The sequence below is a fragment of the Diospyros lotus genome, chromosome 2 (assembly GCF_014633365.1).
Source record: "Diospyros lotus cultivar Yz01 chromosome 2, ASM1463336v1, whole genome shotgun sequence".
Taxonomy (NCBI): domain Eukaryota; kingdom Viridiplantae; phylum Streptophyta; class Magnoliopsida; order Ericales; family Ebenaceae; genus Diospyros; species Diospyros lotus.
Genome location: NC_068339.1, coordinates 19570030 through 19598006, shown reverse-complemented (window position 1 = coordinate 19598006; position 27977 = coordinate 19570030). Strand labels below are relative to the sequence as shown.

The 27977-nt window shown below is 38.7% G+C and overlaps 1 protein-coding gene across 1 annotated transcript in view; it reads right to left on the bottom strand.

Annotated features, from left to right (window-relative positions):
* Window positions 1-1951: 1951 nt before the first annotated feature.
* Window positions 1952-27977, bottom strand: part of LOC127794905 (uncharacterized) — a 47596-nt gene continuing 21570 nt past the window's right edge. Inside the window, exon 14 of the mRNA XM_052326202.1 lies at window positions 1952-3405. Within this exon, the coding sequence (XP_052182162.1) occupies window positions 2362-3405 (1044 nt within the window). The 3' untranslated portion in view covers window positions 1952-2361. The remainder of the gene's footprint in view (window positions 3406-27977) is intronic.

Below are 27977 nucleotides of genomic sequence, written 5' to 3'. Positions count from 1 at the left end.
ACCCATTGACTAATCGTACATCATGTTTTAAAGATGTTGTGGTGCTGGAAGTCTTCTTCTTTCTTTGGGGTATATATTATTGCTTGATTACTAATGACACACCTTTATCTTTGTACGTGAGCTCTTCAAATTCCATTTTTTCCTCAAACTCATCATCGTCTGGATAGACTTCTTTAATGCCATCATCACGAGTAGCCAAATTGATTGGTTTTCTCTAACAACATTGGTTAGAATAATGACTTGTCTACCCACAACGGTAACATTTGTTTCCTCTTCGAACAACATAAGGGTTGTTGGAATTGGACTTGTTCATTGTTTCCCTTTGTGGTCATGCAACCGGCTGGCTCTGAGAGGGGTTTGTCCTTAGTGTTTCATCATGTGGCATTGTCACAAACCAAATCTAGTTTTTGTGGTGGTGCAGAAGATTGCGATAGCATTGGGTTACGGGTTCCCTTTTTGATGAGTTGTGCTTCAATTTTCAAAGCAAGTTGAATGGCACTAGATAGAGTACTATGCGACTGCTTAAACACCGCATCTCGAATATTGACACAAAGTCCATCAATGAATCTCGAAATCTTTTGATATTTAGATTCACAAATGTCAACACATGCAACAAGTTTGTAAAATTCAATAACATACTCATGTACCGTTCTGTAGTCTTGTTGACAATGTTGATAGTGGCTGAAAAGTGCTTGCTCGTAATTCGGGGGAAGAAAGTGCTTGATTATCAATTGTCTCATTCGACGCCAAGTTCGAACTTTATTTTTGCCTTGCCAAATCCTTGCTGATTGTATCCCACCAAGCTAACGCGCCTTCTTTGAGTCTATGGGCCACCAATTTGACTTTCACGTGCTCTTTTGTTCCCTAATAATCAAATAACTTTTCTATTTCAACTAGCCAATCGAGAAATTCTTCGATCACAAATAGACCATGAAATTACGGAATTTCAATCTTCATCCGATAGTCATTTTCTTGAGGCCTTTGGTTATTTACTGGTGGAATTAGATCTTCTTCGTCTTCGCTCTCATCTAGAAAAAGTTGATTTCTGTGTAGCCTGAGATTTTGATGAGGATTAGCTTCGTCATATTTCTGTTGTCGAAAGTTATTATTTGGTCCACCAAGGAAGCGTTGGAATTGTTGAGTCAAGGTCACGCATTGCTTCCATATTCTATAATCTTCCTTCAAGTGCATCTACTAATTCCTTTGTCGCAAATCCCTGGTTGGTATGTTTGTCTGACATTATTTTTTTGTTTTCTTTTTTTTTTTCTAAGAAACAAACTCTCCAAATAATAAGTAAAAAGATGACCTTTTTTTTTTCCTCTAAGAAAAAGGGCCAAGAAGACTCCAAAGTATATATAGAATTTTGTTTATGCTTGAGATATGATATGGTAAGGTAGTTGTTGGGCTTTGATTCTGAAAAATATTGAACTTGGATGGTAGACGCTAGGATTGAAGGATTGAAATGTTTGTAAAAGGCAGAGGCGGTGGAGGATTTGGTTTTAAGATGGGAATAGTAGAAGAAAATGGAATTTTTTTTTTTTTTTTGCAGTGATAATTTGTAAAGATACTGAAAATGAAAATGAAAGTAAGGTGATGAAAATACCTTGGTGGTGTTGTAGTAACCAAGAAAGCTCCACATAGTATAGAAAGAAGGCTATGATACCAATTGACTTAGAGTCTTGTTAAATTTCGCTCTAAATTGCCTTCTCACAAAGAGAAAAGAAAAGAACATTTCTCAAAGAAAAATATTAAGATGCAAATGTATTTTAATTTAAGATTAGATACCTTACAAATGCAATCAAATAAGTTATTTATAACTTACAAAATGTATTAAAAATCACACATTTAAAAAAAAAAACTAAAAAACTAAGTACAACCAGCCACTCAATATTTAAATTAAGAATAACCACACAATTGTACCCACTCAATACTTAAATAATAGAACACACACTAACTTAAGAAGTTTCCACAAGTTGAGCTTCCTTTGGTCTTTTTGGTTGATGCTAGTTTGAATTTGGGCTTTTTTTTATGTTTTTAAAATATTTGGGCTGCATCAAACAGAAACAGCACTAGATAGATATAGTACAAACACAACTCCGGCCTAGACTCGGTGGTCATGACCTGATCGCAGCTCCAGTCCGCAATCAGCCAGTTTCCCAAAACGCCCTTACCCATCCAGACATTGGTAATCACACAAACTAACTAAACATTTAGCCAGAAGAAACAATAAAGGTGACCTCACACAAACAAGAAAACCCTTTTAGTTACAGCAAACAACCTTGAACCTCTACATGCTAATAATGACCATTCTTCACGAAGAACCAAAACCTGCAATTTTTGTTGCGCCAGGAATGTGGAATGTTATGATTTCTGGAGAACACATTTCTCGTAAAGAGAGAGAATATCTTTCTTGTTCGGATTCCTCAACTGGAGCAACTCAGCGCCAAAGTTATGCTTTGTGAGCTCCTGCTTGAGTCTCTGAACAGTGAACTTTGTATAGTCTTCTGAACTAGTTTGCTGGCTGTGATTCTCTTCGTCGCCCTTGAACACTGATCCCCCATCTTCCAGTTGTGCAGTCTTCAAAGGGCTAGTTGTACTTCTGGACCGCTTATTTCCTCTTACCACCCTGTCATTCAGATCCATATCCTGAACAGATTCAACACCTGTTTCATAGAAATCTACTCGTGTCCGTTTCCCATGAGAAGCAGTTTTCAGCTTACTATCCAGGGCTGTTTCGTTCAGACGAACTTCAGTCAACTTTTGCTGGAGTAAATCGAGTTTCCCTTGTGCGGCTTGCAACTGAACAGAGAGTGCTTCAGCCCTGTTGTTAGCTTCTGCACGTGTCGCACGCTCTGTCTCTAAGAGAGACTCCAGGACTTGAACTGTACTAGCCCTCTGTTCATTGTTGGATTTTAATAGTGACTCTATTTCCTTCTCCCTCTCTTCAACCCTAGCCTCCAGCATTGAGACTTTGGATAAGGCATCCATCTCAGCAACACGGCATCTCTCAGATTCCTTCAACAGGTCTGATTTCTGCCTCTCTAGACTTTCAACATGCCTCTCAGCCCTCTCAATTTGTGCCAATCTCTCCATTGCTATTCGATGAATCTCACTCTTTTCCTTCTGAGCAGTGGCAGCCTCTGCTCGAGCTTTATCAGCCAACTCTGTAGCTCTTTTAGCTTCTCTCTCGGCAGTTCTACACCTCTCTTGAACTTCCTCAAACCTGCTGAACTCAGATCGGTATTTTTGCTCCAAATGGACTTTTTCCTGTTCCAGTATCTTAGCTTCTCTTTCATATGACTGTGCCGTAGCATTTGCAGTTTCTAACTTCTCAGCCAGCTCCTTCATTTCAAGCCTCAAGGATGAGATTTCTGAATCATAGTTCTTTATCTTTGACTCTGCAGCCTGTAATAAACAAAGAGCACATGGTTAGGCACTACTATAATCCATTGGCATGCATATAAACTCAAATCAGCTGGAGTCAATCTTTTAAATAATAGATTACTCAAAACTACCCTACTCCCTCCCTCCCATCACCGACGTGGTTTGGAACCCACTGTGTATTTTTCTTGTGCTTATTTTTAATTTAAATTTTAGGAGCGGGGTGGGGGGTGGGGAGAGGCAGTTTGGGAAGGGGGTGTGTTGCATAGTTATTAACCTCGAAGGAGGTTAGTGCAATTTCTAAAAACAAAGGGATGATTGGCATCTTTTAAACAAACCTCGAGTACCGTGTGAAATTTACCCATGTTCCATAGCCAGTCTAACTTGAACTTTCAAAGTTCACCATAACATACAAGCAGAAACACCATAACCACCACACTGCAACACTTCCACTAATGTCTATTAATCAAACACATAACAGTACCACACCCTTGGAACTAAATCATAACAAAATCCAAAAAGCATACCGTTGGAAAGTTAGAAGATAAATCCAGATAATATCTATCATGGCCGAATAATCAAGTGATAAGGTTGTTGGGAGGTTACAAGAAGTGATAAGAGATATACAAGCTGAAGGGATAAGAGATAAAGAGATAAAGCTGTTCCAGATAGAGATAAGAGATAAGGCTGTTCCAGAAAAACAGGAAGGATCAGTACAGCAAATTTAAAATTGCCCTGATTATCTTTATCATCTAAGTCCAGTTTAAAGTTGTTTGCTGTCTTTATCCATGTATTTTAAGAGATCTTTTAGGAAATCTTGTGTATATATAACCCATCTTGAGTTCAACACAAGATGAGAAAACATAAATTAATCGTTAAGTTTTCCTTTCTACTCAACCAAATTCTCCAAGAATCCTTCTATTTACTTGAGTAAACCTTCCATCCTTCAGCTTGTTTCAATTCTGTTCATGGTATTAGAGCCACTGGTTCATGTGGCTGAAAATTCTTTTTCCTTACCAGTCAAACTGTAGAGTTCTAAGTTGCAAGTAATGGTTGGAAATCAATCAGCAGTGACAACTAGCGAAACATCTACCACAAGTTCCATTCCAGTTAGTGCTACACAAATGCCTACTGTTCCAATATCACTTGACAGCTATTCTCTTCTGATTACTCAGCACAAACTAAATGGGACCAATTTTAAAGCATGGTCTCAATCAGTTTTGCTAGTCATCAAGGGCAAAGGGAAAGTTGGGTATCTTACAGGAGCAACACCCATGCCTGATATTGAAGCAGCAACCTACAGTATTTGGGATGCAAAGAATTCTGTTGTCGTGGCTTGGTTAATCAACTCAATGGAGCCAAAGTTCAGGAGGACATATCTCCTCTACAAAACAACTAAAGAAATTTGGGAAGCAATGCAGGAAATTTACTCCGACATAGAGAATACTGATCAATGCTTTGAGATTTGATTTGCAATCCGAACAACAAGATAAGGTAATCTCTCAATCACTGAGTATTATAATATTTTGACTAAGTTATGACAGTAAATGGATCTTTTTTATGAGATTAGTTGGGAATGCCCTAAGGATGGAGTAAAATAGAACAAGACGTTGGAAAAAGAATGAGTATTTGACTTCCTCCATGGTCTCAACACTAAATTGGATGAAGTTTGAGGTAACCTACTTGGAGCTAAACCTTTCCCAACGATCCGAGAAGTCTTTGCAAAAGTAAGGCAAGAGGAAAGTCGAAAGAAGGTAATGCTAAATCCATCCTTGTTTTCTAACAATGACGTCAGCCCTCAAAATTCAGCTCTTACTACCTCAAAAATGAAGGCAGTGAATCTTACCACGTGGTGAATTCCAAAAAGACAAACAGTGGTATGACCATTGTAACAAGTCATATCATACAAGAGAGACCTACTGGAAAATCCATGGTAAACCAGTAAATTATGTTGAAGCATGCGTATGATGGGTGGCTATGTGGGCTGTGTTCGTGTGCTCCTGATTGTGTTCCTGTGTGCTCACGTGACTGTGCACGCAATGTGCTCGTGCGCTGAAGGTCAAAGATGCAGCAGTCTTTCCTAATCTGGAATAAGGTCAAAGATGAAGTAGCCTTCCTAATCTAGAATAAGAAACCTTCTTATTCTAGATTAGGAACTTTCCTAATAGTCTCTTTGGTCCTAGAATAGTAAGTTTCCTAATAGTTGCCTCAAGTCTAACTTAGGAAACTTTCCTAACAAGTGTAAATATGTATATGGTATTTCTTGTAGAAGATGGATATATTAGTTTCCATATGTATGGATCTTCTCCTCTGTAAGAGGAACCAGCCGTGTACATTATTTCTTAAGTGAGAAAATCAGTTTCAATTCTCTTCTTTTCTTGCATGGTATTTCTGACATGCCTGTTGGTCAGATTGATTGAATGGTGGGGAAGCAATGAAGGCTTTCTCAAATGCAGAGGGAAGATAGTGTAATGAAGGCACTCGTTAGGGCTGAAGGCAGATCAGGCCAGAATCAAGGGCTCCACACAAAAATCAAACTTGGGAATTAATGCATCAGCCCAAGGGAGTTAGGCATGTGGGTTGTAGGTGAATATTCAAATTAAAGTATAAGGTTGATGGTACCCTCGAAAGATACAAGGCAAGACTAGTGGCCAAAGGCTATCTCCGATCCTATGGTATTGATTACCTTGAGACCTTTGCACCAGTAGCAAAGATGACAACAGTCCAAGTACTTGTATCCTTAGTAGCTAATCTTGGGTGGAAGCTACAACAACTTGATGTTAAAAATGTAATTTTGCATGGTGATTTGAAAGATGAGGTCTTCATGAAATTACCTCCTAGTTTACCCACGAAGGAGCAGGGTAAGTATGCTTAGGAAGGCTTTGTATGGACTCAAGTAGTCCCCACATGTCTGGTTTGACCGGTTCTCTACAGCTATAAACAGTGTTCTAAAAAGCGCTAGGCGCTAGTCGGGCGCTTAGGCGGTATATAAAAAATGATTTAAATAAAATTTATATTATTCAAAATACACATACATACACATATATTCATATATATATATATAAATAAATTATATATAGAGAGATTATATATATAAATCTATCCCTATTTATATATATGTATAAAGTTATAAACACACATATATATATGATATACTTATATATTAATAAAATTATTATATTATATATATATAATATTGTGCATAGGGGACTAGGACACAAGAGGCGATGGCAACGTCGCAAGAGAGAGAGAGAGAGAGAGCAAAGTTGAGACTCAAGAGAAAGAGAGAGAAAGCAAATCTTTTGCAAGCAACGATGGCGACTACAACTGCAACTAAAGGGAGCAAGTGGCAACAACGGCGACGTGCGACGAGAGAGGCTGAGGCACAAAGAGAAAGTGACGAGAGACGGTCGGCAATGACGAGACGAGAGAGAGAATAGGTAAGGGGGAAAAAACCCTAAATCTTCTTAGGCGCCGCAACAGAGAAAGCAAGTGGCCGAGGCAGTTCATGGGGCTAGGTGGCCGCCGTGGCCGATTAGGCCAAAATCGCGGCGGCTAGGCCGATTTTTAGAACACTGGCTATGAATGCTATGGGATACCATCAGAGTAGAGGGGATCATACCCTCTTCATCAAACATATGGGAGAAAAGGTAATAGCATTGTTGGTTTATGTTGATGATATTGTTGTGACAGAAAACAATGAAATTGAACAGGAACTTCTCAAGCAGAACCTAGCCAAGGAATTTGAAATTAAGGACCTTGGGGGTGTTGAAATATTTTTTGGGGATTGAAGTTGCATACTCACAAACAAAAATTTTCTTGTCTCCTTAACTTACTGAAACAAGTCTACTGGGAGGAAAGGGAGCATGGATTCCTGTGGATCCTAACATAAAATTACAAGAAAACCCTATCAGAGAGGCTATAGACAAGGGGTGGTTCTAACGATTGGTAGGTAAATTGATATATCTCTCTCATACTAGGCTTGACATAGCATTTGTTGTCAAGCTAATGAGTTAATTCATGCACAACCCTACTAGGGAATACATGCGTGCAGTGAGAAGAATAATAAATTACCTAAAAGCTACTCCGGGCAAAGACATTTTCTTTGCACCAAGAGCTAATTTAAAGGTTCAAAGCTGTACAGATGCTAATTATGGAGGCTCTCTAGTTGATAAGAGATCCACAACCGGATATTGTGTTCTTAGGGGATAACTTAGTGTCTTGGAGGAGCAAAGAGTAAGGAGTTATGGCAATATCAAGTGTTGAGGCAGAATTCAAGGCTATGACGCTTGGTGTATGTGAACTCTTATGGCTGCAGATAATTCTAGAGGACTTGAAGGTCCAAGTGCAACGACTCATTGAATTCTTGAGTGAAAATTAATTAGCAATTAGTATTGCCCATAATCCTATGCAGTATGGCAAGATTAAGCATATTGAGATTGATACGCATTTTCTTAAGTAAAAATTGGAGTCCGGTCTCCTCAAAATTTTCTCTGTGTCGTCTAACCAATAGGTGGCAGATGTTCTTACCAAATGGTTGCCTATCAAACGGTTTGAGAATCTAGTAGATAAGCTAGGAATAATAGGCATTCATTCACTAGCTTGAGGGGGAGTGTTGAAGCATGCATATGATGGGTGGCTGTGTAGGTTGTGTTTGTGTGCTCCTGAGATTGTGTGTTCTTGTGTGCTCGTGCGCTAAAGGTCAAAGATGCAGCAGCCTTTCCTAATCTAGAATAAGGTCAAAGATGCAACAGCCTTCCTAATCTAGAATAAGAAACCTTCTTATTCTAGATTAGGAACTTTCCTAATAGTCTTTGTGGTCCTAGAATGGGAAGTTTCCTAATAGTTGCCTCAAGTCTAACTTAGGAAACTTTCCTAACAAGTGTAAATATGTATATGGTATTTCTTGTAGAAGATGGATATATTAGTTTCCATAGGTATGGATCTTCTCCTCTATAAGAGGAACTAGTCATGTACATTATTTCTTAAGTGAGAAAATCAATTTCAATTCTCTTCTTTTCTTACAAATTAGAAACCTAAAAATAAAAGAAAGCCAACTCAATCCACCTACATGGCAGATTTAGAAACCGGGAAGTCCACCAATATAGTTTTATCTGCAGATCTGTTGTGTCATTTGTATTAGATTAGATGAAATGTAAACAAGTATTATTGTATTGCGGCATGGTTCATTTCTGTTGTAGTGTTAGAATTAATCTCTCTTCTAGAAGGTTTGTTTCTAGAAGGGGCAGCTGACCAATTAAGTTAGTTCGGTCAGTTGGGCAGTTAGTTATACCTTGTAACTCATGCCCCTATATCTTATAAATAGGGGTCGTGGGATAGGAGTAAGTGTAGAGCTTAGTGCGCCTATATCTGGAAAGGATAGTTTTCGGATTCTGTCTTGCATTTTGGGATTGAGTGCGAGAGGTAGAGAGTGGCTGGTTGCTCGCTTGTATTCTCTAGGATCCTAATAGCTTTCAGTGTATATGGGCGAGGGGGATTCTAGTTCTCGTTGTAATCATCCTATGGATGTTTCAAGATAATGGATTGAAGAGGTGCCTAGCAGTCTCGATGTAGGTCTTGTTTCCAAGACAGAACCAAGATAAATCCTTGTGTTTTCTTGTTGTGTGTGTTATCCGTTTATGTGTTTCAAGTATCGGTGTGTTCTTGAGTTTGGTAGTGAACTGGTTGAGTTGAGATCATCAGTGGAGTGTTGTGAGTTACTCTAACAACTTGATATTAGAGCCAAGAAGTCTTCTTCGGCAATCAAGATTTTCAAGAAACTCAAGGAAACTCGCTCATCTCAAGAAATTGATATGGCGCCATCTACCTCCCGATTTGACATCGATAAATTCGATGGGTCAAATGACTTCAGTCTATGGAGGATAAAGATGGAAGCGCTTCTCTATAGTCAAGAACTCGAAGGAGCTCTGGAACAAGAAGCTAAGACAACAAACACAACTACTAGGAAAGAAGTACCGGTGTTGACTGAGGAACAAGAAACGGCCAAGAAGGAAATTAACAAAAAGGTTTATAGTATTCTAATCTTAAGCCTAAGAGATAAAGTACTTCGAGAAGTCTCAAAGTGGAAGACTGCGGCAAAAATTTGGAAGAAACTTGAAGATCTCTACCTCCAAAGAATGTTGTCTAGCCGTCTCTTCTTAAAGGCCAGGTTTTTTAATTTCAAAATGAAAGAATCCCAAAAATTGCATGACCATATAGATGATTTTAATAAGCTGTGCCTAGACTTAGAGAACATAGGAGTGAAGTATGAAGAGGAGGGTAAGGCTTTAATTCTGTTATACTCTCTGCCTAAGTCCTATGAGAATTTTGTAGACATTCTTCAACATGGCAGAGATAAGCTCTCATTAGAAGATGTCATAGGTGCTTTAAATTCAAAAGAACTAAGGTTCAAAATGAATGATAAAACCTCTCTTGGGGATGCCTTATCAGTTAGGTCAAGAAGCACTAAGAAAGAACATAAAAACAGAGGTAAATCAAGGTCTAAGTCTAGAAATGGGAAAAGCCCGATAAAATGTTACTATTGCCAGCAAGAAGGCCACATTAAACGGCTATGCCCAAAGAGAAAGAAAGACTTAGCGGATAAAGAAAAGTTGGGAGGTGGAGGAGCCAACTATTGTGACGCCGGTTATGATAGTTCGGAAGCCCTAATTGTAAGTGAATGTTCAAACAGCCTAGAGTGGGTTCTAGACTCTGGCTTCTCTTTTCACATGACCCCAAGAAAGCAGTGGTTGCAAAACTTCAGGGAAATCAATGGTGGAAAGGTCTTGCTTGGCAATGACCATGAATGTAAGGTTCAAAGAGTAGGACATATTAGGTTAAAGTTCATGATGGCTCCTTAAGAACTCTCACATCAGTGAGGTATGTCCTTGATTTTAAGAGAAACCTAGTTTCTCTTGGAGAGCTAGATAGAAATGGTTTTAAGTTTAAAGGTGATGGTGGATCATTTTAGATTTCAAAGGGATCCTTAATCTGTATGAAGGTTGTTTTAAAGAATGGAATTTACCTATTGCAGGCCATCACTTTATGTGGTGAAGCTTCAGCTGCTAGCATTAACTCTAGATCCAAAGCAAGTCTGTGGCATTTAAGAATGTCACACATAAGTAAGGGCTCAAGGAATTTGCTAACCAGGGTATTCTAGATGTGGGGCAGTCTCTAGAATTAACTAAATATGAATCTTGCATTTTAGGTAAGGCAGCCAAAGTAAAATTCAGCAAATCAACAATCCATTCTTCTAAAGCACCCCTAGATTACATACATTCTGATTTATGGGGTCTAGCCCAAATAGAAACCCATGGAGGTTCTTGATACTTCCTATCAAACATAGATGATTTCTCAAGAATGTTGTGGGTATATGTTCTAAAATCAAAAGATAACACATTTAAATCATGGAATAGTATGGTAGAGAACCAAAAGGGCAGGTCGGTTAAGGTAATTAGAACTGATAATGGGTTGGAATTTTGTAATAAAGAGTTTGACCAAATGTGTAAAGATGGTGGCATAATTAGACATCTTACAGCTACCAAAAATCCCAAACAAAATGGGGTTGCCGAGAGGATGAATAGAACTCTCTTGGAAAGGGTTAGGTGCATGCTGTTTCATGCTCAATTACCCAAGACTTTTAGGGGGGAAGTAGTTGCTACTGCAACCCATGTCCTCAACAGAACCCCCTCAAAAGCTATCAACCTCCAAACCCCCCCTTATGAAAAGTGGACCAGCCATAAACCAAGCTTAGCCCATCTTAGAGTATTCGATTTCCTAGCCTATGCTCATGTAAAGCAAGGTAAACTAGAACCTAGGGCTAAGAAATGCCTCTTTATCGGTTACCCATCAGGTGTTAAAGGTTACGAGCTATGGAACATAGAATCAGATGGACCTAGGACCATAGTTACTAGAGATGTAACATTTGATGAAGATTCTACCATAAGATTAGGAAGCAAAGAACCTCAGTCAGATCAAGAAGAATCTAGAGAATCAGTTCAGGTGGAGATCCCTAATGTAACCCCAAATCTGACTCAAGATATCTCAAATTTCGAGCATCCTGATCTTGAACCTTTTAAGTAACATGACCAAGGATCTTCCCAAGTGGAAGAGGAAGAAGGTGACAGTGACGCAAACTCAAGCCTTAGAGAACTCCCTAATCCTGATAGATATAACGTGGCAAGAGATAGGCAGCCTAGATCTTGTAGGCCTCCACAAAGATATGGCTTTTCAAATCTGGTAGCTTATCTGCAAAATCCATAGGAGAGGAGCCCCTTACATATGAAGAGGCAATGGCCTCAAAAGATGCAAATAAGTGGCTGGAAGCCATGAAATCTGAAATTGCATCTCTTAAGAAGAACCACACCTAGGAATTGGTTGAAAAACCAAGAGGACAGCGTGTGGTAGGCTGCAAATGGCTATATAAAATTAAAGAGGGAGCAGGAGAAAATGCTAAGCCTAGGTTTAAGGCTAGGCTGGTGGCTAGGGGCTTCACTCAAGTTTAGGGAGTTGATTTTAATGAATTGTTCTCTCCAGTTGTGAGGCACACTTCCATAAGAATTCTCTTAGCCATCACTGCTCAATTGGACTTATATCTTGAGCAAATGGATGTTACAACTGCCTTCCTCCATGAGGACTTAGAGGAGAGGATTTTGATGGAACAACCAAAAGGTTTTGAAGCTAAGGGAGAGGTGGAGAAAGTATGCTTACTTAGAAAGTCCTTGTATGGACTTAAGCATTCCCCAAGGCAATGGTACTGAAAATTTGATTTGGTTATGTTAGGCCAAGGGTATTTCAGGAGTTCCTATGATTGTTGCATCTATTTTAAGCATATCTCTTCAAGTATTTCCATATATTTACTGCTCCATGTAGATGACATGCTTATAGCAAGTAAGTCCTCTCAAGAAATCCAACTTCTCAAGGATAAATTGAGGGATAAATTTGAAATGAAAGAGCTAGGGGAAGCTAGAAAAATTCTAGGGATGGAAATTTCAAGAGATAAGTATCATAGGAAAATATATCTTTCTCAGAAATCCTACTTAGCAAAGCTAAGGCAGTTAGTCTGCCATTTGCTACCCATTTCAAGTTATCTTCAGTCCAGTCCCCTAAAGATGAAGAAGAAGGAAATGGATCATATCCCTTATTCGAGTGCAGTAGGCAGCATCATGTATAGCATGGTTTGTACTAGACCCGACTTGACTCATGGTATGAGTGTCATCAATCGGTTTATGGCAAATCCAGGGAAACCTCACTGGATGGCAGTGAAATGGATGCTCAGATACATTAAAGGGTCTATAAACAATGCTTTAACCTATGGTGGAGCTAAGTTAGTAGAGGAAGCTAGCATCCTGGGATACTAGGATGCCGACTATGCTGCTGACAGATAAAATGAGATCCACAACTAGCTATGTCTTTAGGCTGTGGAACTCAACAATTAGTTGGAAGTCAGGCTTGCAACATGTGGTAGCATTGTCCACTACCGAGGCAGAATATATAGCTGTTTTTGAAGCAATTAAAGAAGATATGTGGCTTAAGGGTCTAGTTAGTGAGCTCCTAGGGGTAGAAGTCAAGGCAACTTTGATGTGTGATAGTCAAAGTGCCATTCATTTATCCAAAAACCAAGCCCATCGTGAAAGGACTAAGCATATAGATGTAAGACATCATTTTATAAGGCAAATTGTTGAAGATAAAACTATTTTTCTAACCAAGATTGTAGGTGAAGACAATGTGGCGGATATGTTTACAAAACCAGTACCTACAGCAAAGCTGAAGCACTGCATGAGGATTCTACAGATTGATCCAAGAGGAAAGTGATGATGCTGGGTAGTGGAGGTTATTTTAGGGTTGAAGATGAAGCCTAATCAAAGTACAAATGGGTGGAGAATTTGTTGTGTCATTTGTATTAGATTAGATTAAATGTAAACAAGTATTATTGTATTGCTGCATGGTTCATTTTTGTTGTAGAGTTAGAATTAATCTCTCTTCTAGAAGGTTTGTTTCTAGAAGGGGTAGCTGACTAATTAAGTTAGTTCGGTCAGTTGGGCAGTCAGTTATACCTTGTAACTCACGCCCCTATATCTTATAAATAGGGGTCATGGGATAGGAGTAAGTGTAGAGCTTAGTGCGCCTATATCTGGAAATGGTAGTTTCCGGATTCTGTCTTGTATTTTGAGATTGAGTGCGAGAGGTAGAGAGTGGCTGGTTGCTAGCTTGTATTCTCTAGGATCCTAATAACTTTCAGTGTATATGGGCGAGGGGGATTCCAGTTCTCGTTGTAATCATCCTATGGATGTTTAAAGATAGTGGATTGAAGAGGTGCCTAGCAGTCTCGATGTAGGTCTTGTTTCCAAGACCGAACCAGGATAAATCTTTGTGTTTTCTTGTTGTGTGTGTTATCCGTTTATGTGTTTCAAGTATCGGTGTGTTCTTGAGTTTGGTAGTGAGCTGGTTGAGTTGAGATAATCAGTGGAGTGCTGTGAGTTACTCTAACAAGATCAATTGGACCTTTTGTAACAGTTACCAAATCAGACAAAATTATCAAAACATGTGATCTTACAAAAACTCCTAGACCAACAGCATCCCTTGCCAAACAAGGTACTCTAAAATAGTCTTTACTTTCTCAAACACTTACTACAAATTCCTAGATTGTAGATACAGGTGCCTCAGATCATATGACAAGTTTAATTGATGCCTTATCAACCTATGAGGCATGTGATCAGGATATAACAATTTCAATGCCTGATGGTACAGTACCTTTGGCTAAAGGGCAAGGATCAATTTATTTGGCAGACTTAGCCTTAAAATCCGTTTTACATGTGCCAAACTTAAAATGCAATTTATTATTTGTGAATAAGCTAACCAAAGACATGAATTGTATCGTGACATTTTTCCATCTCACTGCAAATTTCAAGACCTATCTACAGGGAAGACGATTGGCAGTGCTAAGGAGAAATATGGTCTTTACTACATTTTAGGATCTTGCAATTCCTCTGGATCTAGGTTACAAAAATAAATCTTCTTTTTCTGTTGTTTTAGAAAATTATATTATGGCATAAACATTTAAGGCATCCAAGTTTCAGCTATCTTAAAGCATTGCATCCTCATCTTTTTATCAATAAAGAACGACTTTCTTTTCATTGTGAGCAATGTATTCTTGCTAAACAGTCTAGACAACCCTATCTTGTTCATTCTTATAAACCTTCCAAACCATCCTATTTCATTCATAGCGACATATGGGCACCTGCAAAAATACATAACCTAACCAATACTCGTTGGTTTATCACTTTCATAGATGATCATACAAGGGATTGTTGGGTATTCCAAATGAAAGAAAATTTTGAAGCCAATGCAGTCTTCGAAAAATTTCATAAAATAGTGTTTAACGTGTTTCAATCCTCAATCCATGTTTTTCATTCAAATAATGGTTGAGAATATTTCTCAAATGAATTCCACCATTATCTAACTAAACAAGGAATAATTCACTAAAGTTCATGCCCTTACAATCCTTAACAAAATCGAGCGATAGAAAGGAAAAATCACCATCTTCTTGAAACTACTCATTCTATAATGTTTACTAGTTCTATTCCAAATTCATATTAGGGAGAAGCAATACTTAAAGCCTCCTATCTCATTAATCAGCTTCCCTCCAAGGCCCTTGCATTTCGAACTCCGTTGAGTACCTTACTTGATTTCTACCATAATACTAGAATCCTCAATTCTCTTCCCCCAAAAGTCTTTGGGTGTACTACTTTTGTTGATAATCATCATCCTTCTCATTCCAAACTTGAACCTGAAGCTCTTAAATGTATGCTTGTTAGCTATTCTCCTACCCAACAAGGATATAAGTATTATTGTCCTTGCACCCGAAAATTTCTTGTTTCATGTGATGTCTCATTTCTTGAACATCAACCCTTTTTATCCCAATCTCTCTCTGTAAGGGGATATATCAAGTACATAGAAATATTGGGATCCTATTATTTCTCTTCCAACATCAATTCCTACTTCTCGTCTGCAAGCTGAAATTGGAACTGAAATAGCTGAAACAGTCACTATTCCTACCCAAACCTATGTGACCAATCAAGGGGGAGAACTGGTCCGTAAAAAACCAACATTGGTTTATTCAAGAAGGCCTTGAAATCCTCAGCAAGGTCCATCGTCAAATCCAAAGTCAAGTCTAGTGAATGACAATGTGGAAGAGATGAATGATAATGTGGAAAAGGTGAATGACAATGTGGAAGAGGTATCCACAGAAATTGATGAGTTGGACATACCAAAAGCTCTTCGAAAAGAGGTAAGACGATGTGCTAAATACCCTATTTCTAATCACTTGATATATTCAAAATTATCTCCACAATTCAGGGCATTCAGTGCTAATATTGATGAGATCAAAGTTCCTAGAGATATATGTTGTGCTCTACAGGACTCAAGGTGGAAGAACACTGTTATGGATGAAATGCATGTAGCACGTGAGATATTATGGAATTACCTAAAAGTAAGAAGGCAGTTGGTAACAAGTGGGTGTTTACAATTAAATATAAGTCAAATTAAAACATTGACAAATACAAGGCTAGACTAGTAGCTCAAAGTTTCACAGAGACTTATGGAATAGACTACAATGAGACTTTTGCTCCAGTTGCCAAGTTAAATTCAATACAAGTCTTACTTTCACTTGCTACTAATCTAAACTGGGAATTTTTTATGCATTTTCATGAATAAAAAATCCATGCTTCTAAGGACTCTTACCTACGTGCACATGCTAGAGGTAGTAGGGGCAGAAATGCTTGGAAATAGGAGTTAGTGGTATCTTTGAGTTAGTGGAGTCTTTGTTTATTGAGTTAAATAATGTAAATATGATCCTTGCTATTTAGGATCACGTTCACAGATAGTGGGGGACAGATAGGGGAGGATTTTGTGTGAACAGAAAGTTATTAATTCAAGCTCTATAAATCTTATTACCCATTCAGCCCACCAAGCACATAACAGAATTGCACCAACTAGATATTAAGAATGCATTTTTAAACAGTGAACTGCAAGCTGCAAGAGGAAATACACATGAAGATACCTCCTAGTTTTGAGACGGAGAACAAGAAAGGGAAGATATGTAAACTAAAGAAATCCTTATATGGCCTTAAACAGTCCCCAAGAGCATCGTTCAAGATGTTTAGTATCACTACAAACAATGGCAAGCTAGTCATACATTATCTACAAAACATGCAACAGATGGAAAGAAGATAATTCTGATTGTATATGTAGATGACATTATCATCACAAGAGATAATAGTCAAGAAATAGAGAATCTCAAGAAGTAGCTGAGGATTGATTTTGAGATTAAAGACCTAGGAAAATTGAGATATTTCCTAGGAATGGAGGTGGCTAGAAGTAAAGAAGGTATCTTTATTTCTCAAAGAAAGTATACACTAGATCTTCTAAAGAAGACAAACAAACTTGGTTGTAGGCTCCATTAGAACAAAACTATAAGTGTAAAGAAGAAGACAGAAATGAACATTGAACATCAAGTGGACAAAGGGAGATATCAACGGTTTAGTAGGGAAACTGGTCTACCTATCCCTCACTTGTCAGATATTACATATACTGTGAGTGTGGTAAGTCAATTTATGCATTCTCCTACTAAAAAACATCTTGATGCTGCTTGTCACATCCTCAAGTATCTAAAGGGAACACCACAAAAAGGGTTGTTATTTAAAAAGAGTGAGGACAAAAGAATGGTGGGATTTGCAGATGTAGACTGGTTCTATTGAAGACAGCAAGTTCACCTCTGGCTATTGCACAAAATTATAAGGTAACCTAGTGTCATATTCCTAGGGTTTAAGCTAAGACATTTTAGATAGAAATCCAGAATATAGAGAATTTGGAGGGAGAATTATACAGAAAGAGGGAGTTAACAACAAGGATATAGGGAGAATTGCAAACTAACAAAGAGAAAGAGATAAGGGAGAAATTAGAGGAAAACGTGAGAGAATTTGGGAGAAAATATGAGAGAGAAGTCTAGAAATCAATTATCATTCAAAATTGTGTCTTCCCTAACTAACCTAGCCTATTTATAGGCTGTTAACCAAAAGGTACAAACATGAACAGGAACCTACAATACAATATAGTAATGCATTTAAACTACTATTATATTTATAATTATAGCCTAGAGGATCCTTGGGGTTGTGACAATTCCCCTTTTCTTGAGAAAGTTCTTGTCCCCAAGAATTTACAACGATTAGTCACCATTCTCTTCATCCAATCCCTATTTTCTCTGTCGGATTCACTCTTTTTCATTTCTTTCCTTCTCTTTCTAAGCCTTTTCCTATCTTCATTTATGTTCCGTTACTTTTGCTTTTCCTGCAAAAATAAAATGTAGACTTCAAGAATCGCCATGTCAAGGCTCCCATCTCCAACATCAAAACTCCCGAACCAAATGGCAGTAACCTTCTCTTCCTTCATCTTCTGAATCTAGTCTACACCATGTGATATAACAGTAATACTGGCATATTGTCCAAGATAAAAGACACTCAAAACAGTAGTAAGATTTTCTTCTGCTGGAATTATCTTAACATGTGACTCCTCATCAACTTTTTTCGAAACCAAAGGCAAAGAAATAATACTCTTAAAATCTTCTTTCTCAAAACCATTCCTGCCCTCAGCCTCCAGCATTTTTCTTTGATCCAAGTCCACATCGATTGCTGTCCATGCTCATCAGCTTTACTATCAGCTTCTGTAGTCCTTAAGACCGCCACACACTCACAGCAGGCGACCCCTCAAGAACTCACTGATTATACCCCTAACAATATACACACAATCACTCGATAGGAAGAACAAGAATAGGAATTGAAAAACAGCAACAAGATACACCAGATTTTATCCTGATTCAGTCTCATAAATGAGACCTACATCCAGACTGCCTTAGGCCCATGAAATCTCCACTATCTTGACAACTTTACAGCAATTATATGAACTAGGAAAACCCTCTCTTTTCTTTAGTCTAAAACCCTAGCTGACCGAGAAACTAACTAACTAACTTCTGGACAGCTATAAAACAAAAAGGAAAAAACCATTACATCAAGTAAACTATGCTAACAGATCTATACAAGCATAAAATCTAAGTACATAAATTAATCTAAAACAAATGTCTTCACAATTCTCCACCCATTTGAATTAGATTCTCTGCACTTTAGGTTCCTGCACTCCTGCTCCACCTTCAATCTTATCTAAGATAAGATTCAGCTGCTTGATATGATGCTAAAGCTTTGAAATTGGAACAGCTTTAGTAAATATATCTGCAGTATTATTTTCACCTGCAACTTTGATTAGATCAACAAGTTTATTTTCAATGATATCCCTAATGAAATGATACCTAATGTTTATGTGTTTTGTCCTCTCATGGTGAGCCTGGTTCTTTGATAAATGTATAGCACTTTGACTATCACACATCAAAGTGACTTTAACCTCTAAACCTAGAAGCTCTCCCACTAGCCCCTTAAGCCATATAGCCTCTTTAATTGCATCAGCAACAGCTATATATTCTACCTCGGTAGTGGATAAAGCTACCACATGTTGGAGGCTAGACTTCCAACTAATAGAGGAATTCCACAACTTAAAAACATAACCAATTGTGGACCTACGTTTATCAAGATCAGCAGCATAATCTGCATCCGAGAAGCTTAGGATACTAGGTTTTTCTCCTATCTTAGCTCCACCATAGGACAATACATTCTTGCTAGTGCCCCTTAGGTATCTAAGCATCCATTTTACAGTCATCCAATGAGATCTACCTAGGTTTGCCATGAAGCGGCTAACTACACTCATTGCATGAGTTAGATCGGGGCGGGTACACACCATTCCATACATCAAGCTGCCAATAGCATTTGAGTATGGAATTTCTTCCATTTCTCTTCTCTCCACCTTATCTTTAGGGGACTGATTTGAAGATAATTTGAAATGAGGTGCAAACGGCACACTCATTGGTTTTGAAACAGCCATACCAAACCTAGATAGCAGCTTTTCTATATAGGATTTTTGAGATAAGAAAATTTTTCTATGTTGTTTATCCCTAGAGATTTCCATCCCTAGAATCTTTCTAGCCTCACCTAGCTCCTTCATTTCAAATTCAGCCTTTAATTTCTGCTTAAGTTGCTGAATTTCTCTATGGGATTGACTTGCAATAAGCATGACATCCACATATAACAGTAAGTATATTAAAATGCTAGGAGATATGTGCTTAAGATACACACAACAGTCATAGGAACATCTTGAATATCCTTGGCCTATCATAACAGTATCAAATCGACGATACCATTGCCTAAGAGATTGTTTGAGCCCATAGAGAGACTTTTTGAGCAAACAAACTTTCTCCACTTTATCCTTAACTTCAAAGCCTCTAGGTTGGTTCATATATATCTTCTCTTCCAACTCTCCATGAAGGAAAGCTGTAGTAACATCCATTTGCTCCAATTTCAAGTCTAATTGGGCAGTGATGGCCAGCAAAACCCTTATTGATGTATGCCTTACAACTGGGGAGAAAACTTCATTGTAATCAACCCCTTGGACTTGAGTAAACCCTCTAGCAACTAGCCTAGCTTTGAATCTAGGCTTAGAATTTTCATCAGCTCCTTCTTTTATTTTGTAGAGCCATTTGCAGCTTACAATCCTTTTCCCTTTTGGTTTTTCTACTAGTTCCCAGGTTTGGTTTTTCTTAAGGGAAGATATTTCTGATTTCATGGCTTCTATCCATTTTTGGGAATCCTTAGATGCTATAGCTTGGTCATAGGATTGTGGCTCTTCATTAGAAATTTTGGAGGCACTATATAAAGCATAGGCTACTAAATCTGAGTAGCCAAACCTAAGAGGTGGCCTGCAGACTCTAGGCTGCCTATCTCTAGCCACACTATACCTATTAGGGTTTGGCTGATTACCAATGCTAGAATCAGCATCACTATCAGCCTCTTCTTCCTCATATTGAGAGGTTTTAGCATCCTGTTCTTCTTCTTGGACCTGATCATTTTGGTCCAGATCTGGTTCAGGCTCTATTTCAGTTATTTCAGACTCTATACCTTGAATATCTATCTTCATAGAGTCCTTCTTTCCATCTAGATCCTTCTGGGTTTCATTTGTGCTTAGACTCATGGTAGTTGACTCATCAAATGTCACATCCCTTGAGATTATTGTCCTAGGTCCTTCTTGTTCAAGGTTCCATAGTTTATATCCCTTCACACCGGTTGGGTAACCTATAAAGAGACATTTCTTAACCCTGGGTTCAAGCTTGCCTTGCTTCACATGAGCATAGGCTAAGCACCCAAATACCCTAAGGTGGGCAAGACTAAGCTTATGGCCTGTCCATTTCTCATAAAGGGTTTGCAAATTTATGGCTTTAGATGGGGTTCGGTTTAGAATATGGGCTATAGTAGACATTGCTTCCCCCCCCGAAAATTTTTGGCAAATGTGCATGGAATAACATGCATCTTACCCTTTCTAAAATTGTCCGATTCATCCTCTCAGCCACCTCGTTTTGCTGGGGATTTCCAGGCACTGTTAAGTGCCTAATTATACCATTTTCTTTGCACATTTCATTGAATTCCTTATTGCAGAATTCCAATCCATTATCTGTCCTAATGATTTTAATTTTCTTGCCCATTTGAGCTTCTACCATTGTCTTCCAATTTCTAAGGGTCCCATAAGTTTGATCTTTAGATTTTAGCACATAAACCCACAACATTCTAGAATAATCATCTATGATAGGAAGGAAATATCTAGAACCTCCATGGGTTGGGGTTTGGGCTGGCCCCCACAGGTCCGAGTGTATATAATCTAAGATAGACTTAGATGAGTGAATGGCAGTCTTATTAAACCTAAGTTTTGCTACCTTTCCATAGATGCACGACTCACATTTGGACAAGACTGAGACTTGGTTATTTTCTAAAATCCCTTGTTTAGCTAATTCCTTGAGCCCTTGCTCACTTATATGTGACATCCTTAGATGCCACAGTTTTGCCAAATCTTGGGATTTGCTACTTACTGCTGCAGCCTCACCACTTAAGGTGGAGGCTTGTAAGATATAAATTCCATTCTGCAGTTTAGCTTTCATGCAGACAAGTGACCCCTTGGCCACTGACATGGCCCCTGTCCCTCCTTTGAATTTTAGGCCATTTCTGTCTAATTCTCCAAGGGAAACCAAGTTCCTCTTGAGATCAGGCACATGCCTGACTGCTGAGAGAGTCATAACCGTGCCATCATTCATCCTTAACCTCACATCACCCACTCCTATAACCCTGCACCCATGGTCATTGCCCAGCAAGACCTTACCCCCATTGATTTCTTTATAGTTTTGCAGCCAATGCCTCCTAGGGGTCATGTGGAATGAACAACCTGAATCCATCACCCAACTATTATTTCCAGCTATTTCTGTGACAGTCAAGGCCTCTGAACTGTCATATCCAAGGTCAACTAAGTTTGCTCCACCATCGAATGTTTTCTTTTCAGCCATGTCTTTCTTTCTTTTAGGGAAGTATCTCTTGATATGTCCTTCCTCCTGGCAGTAGTAGCATTTAATAGGGCCCTTTCCATTTCTAGACTTTGATCTAGACTTCCCCCTTTTCCCTTTTGAGTCCTTTTTGGTACTCCTAGACCTTACGGTTAGGGCATCACTAGGGGTGGATTTTACTTCCATTTTTATTCTCAATTCCTTTGAGTTTAGGGCTCCTATTACATCTTCTAATGATAGCTTGTCCCTACTGTGTTGAAGAATGTCTACAAAGTTTTCATAAGACTTAGGCAATGAATAAAGGAGAACTAGGGCTCTGTCTCCATCCTCATAGTTTACTCCTATATTCTTTAAGTCAAGACATAGCTTATTGAATTCATCTAGATGCTCTTGAAGTTTCTGATTTTCTTGCATCTTATATGTGAAGAATTTGGCCTTCAAATACAGCCTATTGGATAAAGTCCTCTTTAAATAAAGAGACTCCAATTTCATCCAGATTTCAGTGGCTGTTTTTAATTTTGAAACTTCTCGGAGAACTTTGTCTCCAAGACTCAAGATAAGCATACTATATGCTTTCTTGTTAGTTTCCTTATCCTCTAAAGATGGTTTTAGGATCCTTACCTTCAAAGCTTCCCTCGGTAGTTACCTCTTGTTCGATTGCTTTTTCCAATCCGAGACTGCACAGCAGGGCTTCCATTTTGATCCGCCAAAGACCAAAATCATTGCTGCCATCGAACTTCTCCACATCATATCGGTTGGCCGATGAGGGTGCCATAATCGCCTACCAGAGCTGATTCCGGTTTCTTGAGAATCTTGAAAATCTTGGTAGAGTTGCTGGAGATGATCCCTGGTGCTCTGATACCAAATTGTAGTCCTTAAGACTGCCACACACTCACAGCAGGCTACCCCTCAAGAACTCACTGATTATACCCCTAACAATATACACACAATCACTCGATAGGAAGAACAAGAATAGGAATTGAAAAACAGCAACAAGATACACCAGATTTTATCCTGGTTCAGTCTCATAAATGAGACCTACATCCAGACTGCCTTAGGCCCATGAAATCTCCACTATCTTGACAACTTTACAACAATTATATGAACTAGGAAAACCCTCTCTTTTCTTTAGTCTAAAACCCTAGACTACCAAGAGAAGAAACCTCAAGAGAAATACAAAATCTCTCAACCTAGCTCACCCGCTCAACCCTTACAAGATATTCCTGAGATCTCACACCCACAACCGAATTCTCCCAGCCCCTATTTATAAAGCATAGAGGCGGGCAAGGCAGTTACAACCAACTGCCCTAACTGACCAAGAAACTAACTAACTAACTAACTTCTGGACAGCTATAAAACAAAAAGGAAAAACCCATTACATCAAGTAAACTATGCTAACAAATCTATACAAGCATAAAATCTAAGTACATAAACTAATCTAAAACAAATGTCTTCACAGCTTCCTTAGAGCCAATATAAGATTGTTCTAGTTCAAATGGTTCAATCAAAACCTTTAACTACATGTGGACCATCACAAACTTGCTCACTGCTCTTAAGATAACTTTTAGGCTGCAATCCATGCTTCCTGAAAATGGCTTACATCGCCAATTCTTGCAGCCGAGCCTGCTCCACAGCTTATCTTACAGTGATCGAATGCATCATTTTCACCATAGGTCATAGTTCATCAAGTCCACTAATAAAACTCTTTACAAAATACGACTTGATCAAGGTTGGGTGGGAATTGAGCATAAGTGACTTCAATTCCTTAAACTTGACCAGCTAATCCATAACTGAGTCTTCTTGTTTCAGCTTGTTGAGCTCCTCATTGCACCTCTCATCTCCGACCTAATCCTTTGCAAGTAGTTTATCCACTTCTTACGATTTGGAGGTCCTAAGAAGGATTCCAGCTCCAGTTGGAATCTATTATGCAGTGGATCTTGAAAGACCTTTGACATCAAATCTAGTAAGTCGTCCATCCTTTCGTCAAATATAGCAAATTCCATCTCGAACTTGTACTCCATCTCCACAGTTCAATTCCTTTGAAAATTCTCCTCCAAACTTCAGCAACCTAAATTCACCAAAACTTGAATTGGGTACACCTAGTCCACCTCTCTATAGCTCTGAATCGCTAGAATTTCAGTCGAGACTCGACTTGTAAGTATCACCCCTAGATAATCGCTTGAATTACAGCACCTCTGATCTGAGTCGCCTTCCTGAATCGCACTTCTTGTTGTTTAGCGATTGCTCAAGATTAGCGCCCTCCTTCTCGCCTCCAATTGCACCTTCCTTCTCGCCTCCAACTACACCTTCCTTCTTGCCTCAACCTTAATTCCACAGTCGAGGTCCACTGGCTCTAATGTAACTTCCTTCCTGATGGCTCACTTGGATAGTCAGAGATCAGCAATAGAAATTAACATTCGATAGTCAACCTCCTATTCGCCTTCAAGCTTCGAGCTGAGTGCGCCAGAAATCGAGAAATCGACAATCCTAAATTGCTACTAAAAGGCACCTTTCGATTCTAAACTGGAGAAAGTAGGCTAATGAATGTAAAATAAACGAGAATAAGCCTCTAACTTTCATAGTTATGCATGGTATTACACTCCCTATTAATAGGGATGAGAATTACACTTTAGAAAAACAACAAAAAATGAAAAGATACACTATACACTGTACAAAGAAACAAAACATACAACACAACATTAGGAAATCTTTAAAACTAAACAGCTTTCTAAATATGGAGGATAGGATCAGGGCTGATTTTAAGAAGGCTGACTTATCTCATTCCATATTTCCGTGGATTATCCAACAATCCCCCTCAAGCTTGTGAATGAATATCCATCATTCCCAACTTGCTTGTAAGTTCTTCAAATCTTTTGATAGGCAATCCTTTTGTTAATAAATTTCTATCTTTTCCTTGATAAAGTGACGATCAATCTCAACATGTTTAGTGCAATCATGTTGCACCAGATTATGTGCAATGCTAATTGTTGATTGCTAATTGATTGTCACAAAGTAATTGCATAGGACTATTGACAAAAACCTTTAGATCATCCAGCATAATCTTCAACCGAAGTAACTCACATAAGCCAAGTGCCATTGCCCGATACTCTGACTCAGCACTAGACCTGGCTACTACCCCCTATTGTTTACTCCTCCAAAACACCAAATTCCACCCCCCGCCCAAAAAAAAACACACACAAAAAAAAAAAAAAACCTATAGTAGACCTTCTATCCATAAGGGAGCCTCTATAATCAGCATCGATGTAGCCCAGGACCTCTAGTTCCTTCCCTAATTTGAATAATAGACCATTTCCCAGAGTTACTTTAAGATAACACAAAATTATTCTAACAGCTAGCATGTGTTCTTCAGTAAGGCGATGCATGAATTGACTCACAAGGCTGATAGCAAATGCTATGTCAGGCTAGGTGTGAGATAGGTAGATTAACCTACCTACTAACCTTTGATATCTCCCCCGATTAACCACTGGACTGTCATTGTGACCTAACTTCAGGTTAGGTTCCAAAGGTGTGCTAGCTACTTTCCCACCAAGCATCTCGATCTCTTCTAAAAGATCCATAGTGTATTTCTTTGGGAAAGAAATATACCTTCCTTAGAGTAGGCAACCTCTATCCCCAAGAAGTACCTAAGTCTGCCAAAGTCCTTGATGTTAAACACACGGGCCAAATGCTCCTTTAGTAACTTCTGTTCACCACGGTCATTTTCAATGACAATTATGTCATCTACATACACAAGTAAGGTTGTTAGAGTATCATTCTTGGAATGCTTGATGAATAGAGTGTGATCTCCTCTGCTTTTCCAATATCCCATTTCTTTTATAGCTCTTGAGAATCGATCAAACCAGGCCCTTAGAGACTGCTTTAACCCATAAAGGGCTTTCTTTAATCTGCAAACATAACCTGCATCAACTCCATTAATAAATCTTGATGGGGGGGGGGGGGGGTCCATAAAAACCTCTTCCTCTAGGTCACCATGCAGAAAGGCATTCCTGACATCTAGTTGCATCAATTCCCAACCATAACAGTTAGTCAAAGAGAGGAGAATCCTCACTGTAATCATCTTGTACCTTTCCAATGTTCCATCAACATTATATTTCACATTGAACACCCATTTGCACCCTACCGGTTGAACCCCCTTTGGTTTAGGCACTATTTCCCAAGTTTTATTCTTTTCCAAGGCCCTCATCTCCTCATGCATAGCTTGTACCCAATTCTGATATTGTAATGTCTCTTCTATAGTTTTAGGAATAGCTATGGAATCAAGAGAGGTCTGAAAACTATTGTGATTTGGGGAAAGCCTATGATAGGAAATGAATTGAGCAATAGGGTGTTGTGTGCAGCTCCTAACCCTTTTCTAATAGCAATAGGAAAATCCAAATTAGAAGGCATAGGATTAGAACAATTAATGGATTGAGAACCATCATAGGGCTGAGTGAATTCCAAACCTAACTAAGAGATAGATGATGAACCCTGCTTAGCACATGGATTGGGTTGTTCCTTCTTCTTGTATATGAACAGTGAGCCCTTGAACCTGACAAGAGACATTTTGGTATGAGTAAAGGGTGGAGAATCAAGAGAGGTTTGCTAGTCTCCTATTTCTGCTGTCTTTGAATTAGAAGGATTAGGTAAATTTGAGAGATTAGGAGAATGTGGCTGATTTGGGAGAAGCTTCCATGAGGTAAATCATGATCACCAATGGCTGTAATCTCCCCCCTGGGACTAGAAGTAGAAGACCAGAAAAAATATTGATTCTCCACAAAGGTGACATTTTTCGAGTAGGAGAGTGGTAGCACTTGTATCCTTTTTGGGTAGGAGAATACCCCCAAAAAGACACATCTAAGGGCTCAAGGATCAAATTTATCCCTATGATGTTTAGAGACATGAACAAAAGCCACACGCCCGAATACCTTAAGAGGAAGGAAGGCAAGAAGATCAATTTCTAAGAAGTAGGAAGAACGACACTGAAATGGGGTAACCAAGTTTAGGACTCTTAAGGGAACCCTATTGATTAAGTAGGTTGCAGTTAGCATTGCCTCACCCCAGAAAGATTTAGGGACTAAATGTTGATGAAAAATACCCTAGCAACATTTAGGAGATGCCTCATCTTCCTATCAGCAACTCCATTTTGCTTAGGGGTTTCAACACAAGAAAATTCACGAATAATTTCCTCTTGTTGGGAAAAGTGATTGAGGTGATGATTAAAATAGTCTCTTACATTATCAGTTCTGAATTTTTTGATAAGAGTCACCAAATTGAGTGAAAATCATCCTATGAAACAAAGGTAGGATGGTGTTGATAGCTGCTTTGTCTTTGAGTAAACATACCCATGTTATTCTAGTGCAGTCATCAATAAATAATACAAACCACTTAGCCCTAGAACAATTGAGAACTTTAGAAGGCCCCCATACATTAGAATGTACCAAAGAGAAAGGAAACAAAAGAAAGTTTATTGCTAATAGCATAAGGTACTCAATGATGTTTAGATAGCTCACACATATCACAGTGAAAAGAATTGACATCAACACATTTAAATAGATTTGGGAACATGGTCTTTAATAAAGTAAAAGGTGGGTTCCCTAATCTAAAATGTTGAAGCCATTCATTGGAATGAGTAGAGGTAAGCATAGAGAAGTAAGGCTGGAATGGTCTCCTGTACGTAGCTCTCTACTTCTTTGTAGGTAGTACAACCCGTTCAATGCCTTACCAGTACCAATCATCTTCCCTATTGTTAGATCCTGAAACACACAGCCATAAGGTGAGACATTCACACTGCAATTAAGGCTTTGGGGAAGCTTGTCAACAGAAAGTAGATTAGTGGAAAGGCTTGGTACATATAAGACATGTTGGGCAGGTAGAGATGGATTCAAATGGACATTTCCTTGCCCAACTATAGGAATAGATTGGCCGTTAGCAACAGTGATTTTTCTTAAACCGTTTATTGGTTCATAGGTTTTAAAAAAATTCAGATTAGGTGACGTGGTCAATTGCTCCAGAATCTAAAATTCATAGTTCATCCCTAGCTATATATGAGGCAAGTGAAAGCTCAGAATTAAGGCACATACCTTCTTGAGTTAAGGAACATTCACCTTGGAGAGTT